The 13,048-nt window shown below is 38.9% G+C and overlaps 2 protein-coding genes across 5 annotated transcripts in view; one reads left to right on the forward strand and one right to left on the reverse strand.

The window, feature by feature from the left end:
- The window catches only part of Il17d (interleukin 17D), a 61,798-nt gene extending 51,557 nt beyond the window's left edge, over positions 1 to 10,241 (forward strand). The window contains exons 3-5 of the mRNA XM_063232489.1: positions 4,325 to 4,386; positions 5,451 to 5,530; positions 6,008 to 10,241. Coding sequence (XP_063088559.1) covers positions 4,325 to 4,386; positions 5,451 to 5,530; positions 6,008 to 6,238 — 373 coding nt within the window. The 3' untranslated portion in view covers positions 6,239 to 10,241. The remainder of the gene's footprint in view (positions 1 to 4,324; positions 4,387 to 5,450; positions 5,531 to 6,007) is intronic.
- Positions 1 to 13,048, reverse strand: part of Eef1akmt1 (EEF1A lysine methyltransferase 1) — a 53,162-nt gene that overhangs the window by 22,632 nt on the left and 17,482 nt on the right. The gene's annotated exons all lie outside the window — the stretch shown is intronic.

Consider the following 13,048-nt stretch of genomic DNA (forward strand, 5'->3'; position numbering starts at 1 on the left):
GTTTGTGTCATGAAACTCACTATGTCAGACTTACACAAATCTGACTTACAAATGTTAGTAAGTCAAGGAATGACTGTATTTTGTGTAATATCAGTATTTGTATGTGTATATGAGAGGCAGCCAGCAGAAGCAGCCAGACATGCTGCTGCATGCCTGCTGCCATCAGGAAAGTCCTGGTGTAGCCAGGCAGCTCAAGAGAGGAAGCAGCCCTGTCACCACCGATGGCCATTGGGGAAGCCTTGATGCAGCCATACAGGTCTTGAGAAGTCCCACTGCCTCCCCAGGAACCTGGGTTTCAAGAAATACAGGTGCCTGGCCCATTACCCTACACTGTGGAAGAGCAGCCAATGTAGGAAATGCCTGGGAACCCACAACCAGCTTATCCACAGGAATCCAGGAAAATGTCAAGAAAAAGGAGCAAAAGGCAATCTCAGACATTCAGCCCACACAAAACAAGGCTGGGAGATATAGACATGGAAGAAACTGCAAGTCACACACCTGAAATTTCTGAAAGGATAGCAACTGAAGTAAGGAAACAACTCCATGAGGCTGTACAAGTAATCAGATCAGAAATAGTACCTCAGGTAAAGGAGAAATCACAAACATAATGAAAGGGTTGCTAAGTGTACCCAAAGAAGACATAGATTTAAAAAAAAAAAAAAAGAGGAGGAAAATAAGGGAAACCTTTCCCTAGCGTAAGAAATGATTCAAATATGTAACAGCATGTGGTAATTATGATTCCCCATTATGTGGCCTTGAAGCCTTATAAAGTTTTCACTTATTAATTGGAATGGCTTTATTCTGGGCTGCTTGATATTATTGCCTGTGATGAAATGAACAGCTATTTTGAAGAAAACAAGACATCATAATAGCTAGTGCTGATTTAATATCATCTTGTTTTGAAGCCCCACCAAACTATGGCTCTTCTGTCTCCATTGGTTTTATCATGTTGTATCTTGCTGGATTTTATTATATGTGATAGTATAAACAAAAATTGTTATAGGCAAAGAGATAACATAGAAACCATTGTTTGTTTTCTTTTAGCTGGTTCTAAATACCCTACAATACTTTCATACACTTGAATGGTTTTACACTGTCTTGATATGTTTGATGCTATAGTATACGAAGTTATATTCAAATATTTCAAGGAAAAAGACACTATGGTAATTACTATTAAGTTGGGTTATTTGGTGGTAAAGCACTAGGTTGCTGAAACTGTCATACTTTGACCTGTATTGTTATGTTATTATGTCCTCTTTTATCTCAATCTCTCCCTTATTCATTAAAAAAATTAGTTATTTTTTAAATTATTTTTTTAATTAAGGGGAAAAATTTTTTAAAAATTAGGATATATTATAGTAATTTTTTTGATTTCCTATTAACTTGATTTGAAGTCCTGTATTACTCCCACTATCTTGTTTTGACTGATTAGACTCTGTTCCGTTCTGTTTGATAGTATCAAGTTTGAGGGTATAGGCAACTACTTTGAAGGCAATAAGATTCACTATGATGCGCATTCTGGTTTGACTATTATCTTCTTTTGAAGTCCTGTAATGTTTACAATGTTTAGGTTTTATTGGTCTTGTTCTGTACTGTTTTGTTCAACTTTATAATACCTAATGATATAGGCAATTCTTTTTAAGGAAGCAAGAGGCATTATGGTAACCATTGTTGATAACCTTGTACTCTGTTTTTATACCATGTCCTATGTCTATCCTTGGTTTTGACTGACAGCTTTGTTTTGTCATATTTGGTTTTATTCTCTTCCAAAAAAAAAGTAATAAGAACTAGGGGAGTAATAAAACCCCAAATGTGTAAATTTTGTTGTAAAAAAGGGGGGAAAAAGTGCTCTAAAGGATACAGCTGCAAGTGTGTTTACCGTGCTGCAAGTGTGATGACCGTATTAATGTTTTTGGTTAGATTATTGAACACAACTGTTTGCAGTCTCACTGTTTGAATGTCCACTTTGTATGCTTTGATCCTGTGACTTGAGCAACTATCTCTAAGATGATAATGTGTAATCTATTACTTGTACCCTTACACTGTTTTGTTTTGTTTTTCTCTTTTTCCTCTTAAATAAAAAAAAAAAAAATAGGGGAAACCTTGAATGACCAATATAGGAAGGAATTACAATGCATGAGACAGACTCAAAGATATATTAAAAGAGAAATTAAAAGCTCTATTGAAAGCTGGCAAAATCACTTGAAAAAACTGAAAACAGACTTTCAGCCCTTGAAGACAGGATTGTAGCTAGCAATCACAAAAGGAAAGATCTGAAAAATAATAAGGAACCAGGAAATAACAATTCAATGGCTATAAGACAATGCAGAGAAAAACAATTTAAGACTGATAGGTGTCAGCAAAAAAACAGGGGGCAATACAAATGACACAAAAAGAAGTAATAGCACAAAACTTCCCAAACATGGGAAAAGGTCCTGATTTACAGATAATACAGGCATATAGAACTCCAACCAAATAAATAACCAAAATAAAGCTACACCCAGACATGTAATAATCAAGGACCCAGAAATTCAGCACAAGAACAGAATATTAAAGGGTATCAGAGAAAGAAACAGATCCCCTCGAAAGGAAAACCCATCAGAATCATGGCAGACTTCTCAACACAAATCATCAAGTTAAGAAGAGCTTGGAGTGAACTGTTTCAAATTCTGAGATAAAACAACTTCCAACCCAGACTGGTATACCTTGCAAAACTATCTTTCAAAATTACTGGAGAAACAAGATACTTCCATGACAAAGAACAAACAACCTACAAAGAGCACTGAAGGATATTCTAGAAGAGGTAAAGATGATCACAGTTCCAGGTATAGCAGCAGAGGGGAATTGCTGAGCAGGGGGAGCAGTTGAACTGAGGGGAAAAGTGGGGAGCCAACAGCAAGAGGATAGCATGGCAGACATGAGCCAATGCGTGCTGAATGTAACCATTAATACAGACAGCCTCAATTCACCAATAAAAGGAAACACAGGGAGAGTAGATGAAGAAACAAGATCCATCAATATATGAGAAACACATTTAACTCAAAAGGAAATTCACAGAAGGAAAGTCAAAGGAGAAAAAACAATGTTCCATGTGACAGGAAACCAGAAAACAGCAGAAGTAGCTTGCCCATCAACCATAGAATGGATAAGTCAGGTATGGTACTTTTATACAGTGGAAAGCTACTCAGCTGTAGAGGATAATCTCAGGGCTCTTATAGGTAAATGGATGCAACTTGAGATCATGCTCATGGGTAAAATGGTTCAGACTCACATGGATGAACACTGTGCTGTCTCCTTACTATAAAAAACAGAAGGAGTTAGTGGGATCCAAAATGTACAATAGCTATTGTGAAAGCGAAAGGGGAGGAAATGTCTAAAAAGGGATAGCAATAGCCATTGTTAATTTCCTATTATCTTGTTTTGAACTTTTGTATAATTTCCATTGTTTGGTTTGGTTTCATTTTATTGTTACATTTTGTTTGATTTTATTATTTCTGATGGTATGGGCAGTTATTTTGAAGATGACAGGATATTATCATGGTAGCCATTGTTGATTTCTTATTACCTGGTTTTGAAGTCCTATAATGCTTTCATTATTTTATTTTGATTGGTTTTATTCTGTCTTTTGTTTGATTTTATTATTTCTGGTGGTATGGACAGCTATTCTGAAGAAAACAATGGTAACCACTGTTGATTTCCTATTGTTTTGCTTTGAACTCCTGTATCATTTTCATTGTTCTATTCTGATTGGCTTTATTGTTTTATTTTGTTCAGTCTTATTGTCTTTAAAATAAAATAATAATTAGCCGGGCATGGTGGTACACACCTGTAATCCCAGCACTTGGTTAGCTGAGGTGGGAGGATCACTGCAAATTCAAGACTGGTCTGGGCTACAAAGTGAACTCAAGGCCAGACTGAACTGTGTAAGGAGACTGTGTCAAAAAGACAAACATAAGGAAACAAAAGGATTCATGTGAATGCTGTGCTGAATGTCGACAAGAAGTGTTCCATGCTGCTCTCTTCTCTCCTGCTCTCTCCCACTGGGAGACCTGTATGAGTGACAGTGTCTGCAGCAAGTTCCTGGGCTTGCCAGTAAGGGAGGCTGGAGAGCCGCCCTCAGTACTTGGGAAACTCCCCAAACTTAAGAAAAGTGTTTAAAGGGTGCCAAACAGCCATTTAAGGAGAAAAAGGCCTTGCTAGATGTTTGTTCTCCTTTTAAAAATCAAAATGCTGGTCATTCCACATAAAATCCTGTCTGGTTAATTTTCTCATTGCTAAGACAAAGATAAAGGAGGAAGGGTACATTGTAGCTCAGTTTTTACAGGTTCCACCGTTGGCTGGCTCCAGGACAAGGTGGCATGGCAGAGGCAGGCAGAAGGCAGCCAGGTAAGCAACCACAGCAGCAAGGCGACAGCCTGTCACGCCCTTTATCCCTTCCAAACTGCAAGCAGGATGGGCCTTTCCCATTATCCACTCAGACATCTGCTAAACCAATTTAGTAATCATGCACCCTAAATCCCAGTGTCATATTTTTTTTTTTTTTTTGTCTTTTTTCATTTTTATCGGTACCAGGGATTGAACTCACAACTGCCTACTTGCAAGGCAGGTACTTATGCCGCTGAGCTAAATTCCCAGTCCCCCAGTGTCATATTCTTTTTTTTTTTGATATCTGAAATTTATTTTGGTTTCTGTTCAATAACACAAAACTACAGTGACATGGCATTTACAGCAAAACATCACATACTGAAAAATACTTTCATTAGACCACAACAAGGTTTAAAAAATATAAAGTTAATTAAATTACAAAAAGCTGAAAAAATACAAAACATTGCTAAACAGTGGCAATCTACTAATCAGGCAAACAGAAGGGAAACAATTTCAACAATCAAATGTTCACATAACATGATCTCTCATGAATTAAATCTATCAAGCATGTAAGGAGGCTGGCTTTGTTGGCAGTTCCCATATTATACAGCTCAGACCTGAAACTTTACAGGTAAGTTTGTAAATTGGAATATGTAGGAAATTCACATCTAACTTGTGGATCTGGCTGAGCTGAAAGTTCCCTTGGCTCTGGACGTACAGTTAACATTAAACCTCAAAAAACCGCTTTCAGCATCCTTAAGTAAGGCAATGCCAAACTCAGCCTTCCTATCAAGGGTTTTCAGGAGCCAGCCTGGTGGAAGCACAGGTCTGCCGTACAGCACACCTTCCTCCACGGTCAGAACGTGTGTAAAATGCTCTAGCTTTCATCACATCCAGCAGTCTGCACCAGGTTACCCATCACACCCTACTGAGGTCACATTGCTTTTTTCTTCATTTTTCTTGATTCAGAAGCAAATCAGCAGGGAGGACAAGGTTCTTGTAGTTACAAATCAAAGCTTTAGGTTCAAACACTGGTAATCGCTGGCTTTTGGTCGCCAAGTGACTTTGGATCTTTTTCCTTCCAGGGCAAAAGCAATCCAGTGTCATATTCTTAATCCCAGGATCCCACACCCTAGATCCAGCCAGTTCCACCTATGACCTCAAGGTAGGAAGACGTTTTGGAGGGACATCCATACATAAGCCATAACATTCTGCCCTTGGCCCTTGAAAGACTCATATGCATTCTTTTATGCAAAAGGCATTTAGTCCGTATCCAAGAGTTGCCAAAATACTAACAGTTTTAGCATTGCTGAAAAGTCCAAGTCTAGTCTCCTCTGAGATTTATGGCAAACTATTAGCTGTGAGCCTCTACACAAATGAAAAGAAAGTTAAACACTTTCAACATTCAGTGGTACAAGATACGACATTTCCATGCCAAAAAGTATAATGAAGAAGACAGAAAGCAATGGGACCAAAGCAGGTCCAAAATTCAGCAGCAAATTAAGTTCTCTAGTCCCATGTCCAGGGTAATTTGTGGCATGATGCGAACTCCAAAGGGTTTGAATAACTGCCTTTAAGGCACTGCTGGTAATTGTCGCTCCCATTGCTTCTCCCTTGGGCTAACTCTGCTCCCTTCCTGTAGCTTTCCTCAGACAATACAAGTTCCTGTCTTCTCCACCTTTCTGGGATGTCCACTGCACCTTTCGCCGTAGCTTCACATTTACAACACCCCAAACTGGCCTCTCAAGGGTGTACTACATGGCCTCCCAAGCCTTCCGAAATCTGGATGGAAACCTGCCTGACACCACAACTCCTGCATACTGCGTGTGCCTATAACCAGCACCATGTGGATGATGCCAGAGTCTGCTACTAGTTGTAGCCAGGGTTCCTTCTTTCTTGAGTATAGGAGTCAACTGCCTGGATTGCGAAGCACAGTGAATCCAATCTGATGAGTAAATTCTCTAGGCTGCTGCCATTCTGAAACAATGCACTTTAAGGCTATCTTTGGGGCTGCAAAGAGAGAGTCCTGGTAGTTTTTGTGACATCTCAAGCCACCTTTTCTCTTGTGCTCTTCCTTTTCCATAGCCACATTTATCTCTTCTCCATCTTTGCAGTCCTCAGCTTTTCCAGAGCTTTTTTTCTGGCCAAATCCAAAATGTCTGAAATCATTCTGCTGGGTTTCCTGTTCTTGAAGCTCAACATAAACCTGGCTAAAAGCCCCCCAGTAGCTATATGACTGCCTCAACATTAGATTGCCTTGAAATTTCTTCTGCAGTATTAATTGGTTGACCAACTTTAATCTCCATTTCAGGCAAAGTCTCTGGACATCAGCAAAATGCAGATAAATTTTCTACCAAAGAAAAACACATGGTTTAGAATCCAATAGCCAATGCAGCCCTTGTTCCTGAAATCTCCTGAGCCTGGTCTTTACTGGATGTATTTCTATCAGCATTCTGGTCTTCTGAGTTTGGACCAGAATCTCCTGTCAAGTATAGTTTAAAGCACTCAAGGACTGCTTCTTCAGCCACTGTCTCCAAACCTTGCCAAACTCCTCCACAAGCCACTCCCAAAGGCCCCTGAAGCACATGGTCAGGTAGTGTCACAACAGTGACCCCACTCCTGGCACTAAAACCACTCAGTCAGTGCTTACTAGAGAAACAGATTTAACCCAAGATACACAAATACGTAAGAATTTACAAGACTGACTTACAAGGGCTATTCAGAGGCAGGTGTTAAAAAGTGTAAAAGGGGGTGGGGGCTGGAGATTTAGCTCAGCAGCATAAGTGCCTGCCTTGCAAGCAGGCAGTCATGAGTTCGATCCCCGGAACTGATAAAAATGAAAAAGACCAAAAAAAAAAAAAAGTGTAAAAGGGCTGTCTGTGCCCTTGAGATCTGAGGATATAGTCAAAGACCTGAAGCTCAGTGTAGTATCCTATGGAGGTCCATATCAGGATGCTGAAGGCCTGCAATTGAAGGTTTAAGGTTCTGTGCTAGAGACTGAAGGGTCTGTGCTGGCAGCCAGGAGACAATTTCCAAGGTGAAGTAAAAACGGATTTCCTCCAAAGTCCCTTTTATATCGCTGAGGTAGCAAGCCTATTGGTTGCTGTCACACACACACCCAGTAAATCACAGAAAATCTTCACTAACTCCTTTGACCACACCCAAAACTATACTATAATGGCCAATTTAGTCGGCCATTTCTTACTCAAATTGGCAGAATCAGTTAAGTATCATATTCTTCAAGCAACAAAAACCTTGTACATAACAACCACTGATAAACCTGTGTATTTTCACCTATTACCAATAGTGTAACAGGGATTTATATGCTGATTTTACTAAAAGCACTGACTGCTGCATCTGTAGATGCCCAAATGGGCAACTAAAATCAGAATAAAAACTCCAACATCTTTGTTTTCACTCTGATCTATCCTTTCTTTGAGTCATTACCTCCTGCAGCCAACAGGAACCACAGGCCTGATGAATAAACATCTTGTGATAAGGAAGTATTCACCTAGGCAGCACTGACTTTATCAAGACAGAGCTCTGACCCGACCATCCCGAGGTAATGATTGACCAGCCCACAGCTGGACTAGGACTGCTGAATTACACATATTTCATGCTATATAACCTTGGAGCTCTTGTTAGTGCCCCCTCACCCCTGCCAAGAAACAATTCTGCTGAGAAGACCCTTGTCTTCCCAGGACAGCTATACTGAGTAACTGCTTTCCTGCCTCTGTGTCCCCCACCTGTCACTAGAGACTGCCCCCATGGCTTCACACATACTGGGTAAACACTCTACCACTGAGCTTACCCTTGCCCTGCTTGCCTGCCTTTTACCATTACTTTTTCTATTTGGTGTAGGAGCAAGTGGCCAAACTTGATTTACTGGGACTCCCTGAAGTGTCAGGCCCTGCTCTGGCAAAAATAGTGTGGTGATTCCTTTCTGCTTTCCTTCATTTAAGACTTACTATGTAAAAGCTAGCTAATAAAAGTCTGGTTACACAAATTAAACTCTTTATGAATGTGTATTTGCTACCTAGGAAGGCAAAAAAAAGCACAAGTTACATACGATATGATTAGATCTATATAAAGTTTAAAGACAAATAAAACTATGTCACTTAAGGAAGTATATGCTCCTCTATTTATTTATTTATTTTTTATCGGTACCAGGGATCGAACTCACGACCGCCTGCTTGCAAGGCAGGTGCTTATGCTGCTGAGCTAAATCCCCAGCCCCTACTCCTCTATTTATTGAAGGCAGATGGATTTTATTGCAAAAATCTCCCCAAATAGAAAACTACATGGTAAAGAAGAAATAGTAAGAAAATCAGAAGAAAACTACTTCAGAAAATACAGAAAAATACAAAAAAAAAACCAAAAACCGGAAATCAGAAGAAAAATACTTTCCACATATTTTATGATGTCAGCATAGAACATAAGACAATGCCTGTAATCCCTGCACTCTGGAGGCTGAGGCAGGAGGATCATCATGAGTTGGGGTCAACTCCAAGTATTGTCAAAACAAAAATCTGTGATGTGACTTTTGTGTGTTCACAATGACTTAAAAAGAAAATATGAACAATTTTGGCCTTTAGTTTGGCCCTGTTATGCCAAAGAAACAAACAACAAAATTTAAAATAATAGAACAGGAGATGGCAGAGTAATAAGTCACAACAAATCAACCTATCTAAGATTCAGAATCCAGACAGTGAGATATAACAACTTGGAAGAAAGGAAGGAAGGTAGGCTGATCCTCAGGACCCAGCAGAAGTCTGAATCTGAAGGGAGAACTGGAACCCACAGAGAAAATAAGGAGACACAACACAGAAAAATGAGGTGGCAATCTGTACTTTCTCCCCAGCTCCTCCTGGCTATTGGCATAAGAAGACTGAATCTGCAGAGATTCCGTGAGGGTGGGTGCCTCCAGAGGCCTGCAGGGAGAAACACAGCAGTGGAGCAGAACAGTGGATGCTATGTGCTACAACAGCTGGGAGGTGACTGCAGCCCAAGTGTCTGCATGTCCTCTAGAGACAGTGCCTGGCAAGAGGCCATTTAGGGAAGAGCCAGCTGAACAAGGGACCCAGCGCAGCCATTCATCCTAGGGCTCCAGATGTTGGAATCCCACTGTGCCTGGATGAAAGAGGACTGCAGAGTCCAGGGTCGGGGATCAGAGGGCAGGCTGAGAACAGACACCAGAGTGTTGCAGGCTGAATGATTCAGGCCCTGACCCCACAACCAGAGGCCAGGATCAGCGTGAACTGTGAAGATGAAGCACCAGAATAAGCACTCTGCACTATTCTTGTTGGAAACTGGTGGGAGTATCCAGCACCCCACACTAATCCCACTGCAGGCTTGCTGGGATCCTCCAGCACAGATTGGCCTCTGTCTGTCTCCTTGTTAGCCAGTGCCAAGAGAGACGTCTCCAAATTAGATACTACTACAAAACTGCAGACCCCAGACAATAACATGGGCTTGAAATAACAGAGAACTCTCTTGCTTTTCTTTTTTCATTGCTTTTTTTTTCATTGCTTGTTTTTTCATGAGTATGAACACTATTTCCAGTTTTTGTTTGGTTTGGTTTTGTTCTTCTTTGTGTTTTTCCTTCTTTCTTCATCAGTTTTCTGTCTTCTTCATCAGTTTTCTGAATGTTGGGTAATCTTTCTTTGTCCTTCAGCCTTGCTTCTACTTTCTTTTTCTTCTTTTTTATTTCTCTATTTTTTTCTTCTTATCCCTTTAACATTTTCTCACTGAGGGTGAAATCACTGTACTGAGGGGATATTTACTATGCATAATTTTCTGATTTAAATTTTTTATAACTATAAAATCTTGTACTCTAGTTTAATGTGGCAAATTAATAAAGTTTGTCATTTTCTACACTATGCTTCATGCTATTGTCAATACTAACTGTATTACTTTAGTGTACGTGACGTAGTTGTGATCAGTTTTTCTTCCTTGTATGCCAATACCAAGATTATCTGGGAGTCATAAATAGTATCATAGGCCAGTACCAAAGAACTGGGTGGTAGGCTAATCAGGCAGCAATTTCTCATCCCCTAACAATTTAAAGAGGTAGGATGTTGAGAAAGATGCAAAAGCCAGAAGCCAGCTATGCCTAGAAGACATCTCTGAAAAGTAGTCATTTACTAAAGAGGTCTCAATACAACTAATAAAGCTATCTACCCCAAGCAATTTACAAGCATCAATGCAGAAAAAAAAGAAAGAAAGAAAAGATGGAAGCAAGATCCAATCACAGACCTCCAGCTTGTCCAAGGCAGTGTCAGTAATACAAATTATCCAGCTGAAATTTCTGAAATACTACAGCAGAAATAACACAAAAGAAAGAATACAACAGATGAGTAAATCTTTAGAAAAAAACAAATCAGAAACAATTTCACGGAAAACTAAACAGATAATGAAGGAAATGGTAAGTGAATCTAAGTAGATTCAGATTTTTAAAAAGGAGAGAGAGAAAAAGAAAAAAAAAAAAAGAATCTTAAGAAAGTGATAGAAACCATGAAGGCCCAGAAAAGAATTAGATTTCATAAAACAGATTCATATATTCAGGGGATTAAAAATTCTAGTGAAATTATACACAGAACAATCAACATGAAGAATATCAGACCTAAAACACAGGATGGTGGTTAGCAGTCATCAAATGAAAGAATTCTTAAAAATAGCAAGGGACCCTGGTACCAAACAAACAAACAAAAAAATAGCAAGAGATTGTACAATCCAACAGCTGCTATATGATGCAAAAAAGAATAACATGATATTAATCAGAATCAACAACAAAAAAGATAGTACAAAGAGATAAAATGTAAGAGATAAAATGTAAATCTATCCACATAAGTAATAACAGAAATCTTCCCATGCATGCAAGAAACAAAATCTGACATATAAATAAGTAAGGCATATAGAACTCCAATTAGTCATGATCAGAAAAAAACTACAAGACAAGTAATTGTTAAAATTTCAGAAATTCAAAGCAGAGATAGCTGTTATATTTGCAAACAAAGTGGATTAAAAGGCAAGACTGATCAGAAAAGACAAAGAAAGTCACTACTTACTTGTTAAAGGAACAATGCATGAGGAAGAGATAGTAATCACAAATATATATTCACCAAATACCAGCACACCCAACTATATAAAACAAACACTGCATAATAAATAAAACAAGCATAATGCATATGAAAAATAAGAAAAGCACCAATACAACTGTAATGGGTGACCTTCATATCACATTACCACAAATAGATATATCAATTAAACAAAAAAACCAAAAAGTAAGTATCAGAGCTAAACCAAATCTTTGAACAAATGCACTTAGTAGGTATCAATGAATATTATACCCCAAACAACAGAATACATATTCTTCTCAGCTGTACACAAGACTTTCTCCAAAACAGACCCCACAGAACATGCTTAAGTAAATGCTAAGGAACTGAAATTATTCTCCACATATTATATGGCCATAATGCAATGAAATTGGAAATCAATGGCAAAAGAAACCACCAAAACTACATAAACACTTGGAAATTAAATCAAACCCTCCTGAAAACCAATGAGTCACAGACGAAACTAAAGAGACAGTTTCTGCAATTAAATAACAATGCCAAGGGAAAATAAGCAACCAGCTCACCTCTCTGGTGAGCGGCTATGGTGTGGCAGGCTGTGGCCCCTCCAGTGGGAGAACCACCAGTGTCTCCTGAGATCCGCACCATGTTGGAACTCAGGGCGCTGGGAAACCAAGCAACCAGCCTGCCTCCCTGCTAAGCAATAGTGAGCCTACCGCTGCAGGGGCCGAGAGTCAAACATCCCACTTTCCCTGCCATCCCACTTTCCCATTAGCAAATGGGAACCAGAGATCTGAGCATCTCTTGGGAGGTTGACCATATGCAATATAGCAAATAGGCAGGATTTTCTTCTACCATCTCTTTGAAGGCAAATATTTTTACTACTGTTTTGCTTTATTATGATTAATGGTACTGCTCTATTCAATACTGTTTTGATAAGTTCTATAATGTTCTTTATTTCATTTTATTTTGCTATACGTGATTGAAAAAAACAACTATATTTCATTTTATTTTGCTATACTTGATTGAAAAAACAACTATTGTGAAGATAACAGGATATACTGTGATACCTATTACCGTTATCCTAGTAACCTGCTGTGAAGTTCTGTAGCAATTTCACTATACTGGCTCAATTGGCTTTGTTCTGTCATGTTCTGTTGTATTTTACTACTTTCAAAATTGAAAAAAAGAAGTGAAGTGCAAACCTCAGATGAAGGAAGAAATCATAAAGATCAGAACAAAAATTAATGCAACTGAGACTAAGAAAACAGTACAAAGAATCAATGAAGAGTCGATGCTTCGAAAGATTAAATAAAACAGACAACCAACCTTATGCAAAATAGCCTACCTTATCAAAAGAAAAGGAAAGAAAAGGCTCAAATCCATCTAATTAGGAATGAAATGGGTAGGGGCTGGGGATTTAGCTCAGCGGCATAAGTACCTGCCTTGCAAGCAGGCGTCGTGAGTTCGATCCCTGTACTAATAAAAACGAAAACGAAAAAGACCAAAAAAAAAAGGGGGGGGGGATGCAATGGGTGAAATCACAATGGATCCTATAGAAATCTAGAAGATCTAGATTTCTACCTACTTCAAAAACTTGTACTCTAATA

Source organism: Cavia porcellus, unplaced genomic scaffold, assembly GCF_034190915.1.
Source record: "Cavia porcellus strain 051 isolate PalLab524CR breed Dunkin Hartley unplaced genomic scaffold, mCavPor4.1 scaffold_21, whole genome shotgun sequence".
NCBI classification, from domain to species: Eukaryota; Metazoa; Chordata; class Mammalia; order Rodentia; family Caviidae; genus Cavia; species Cavia porcellus.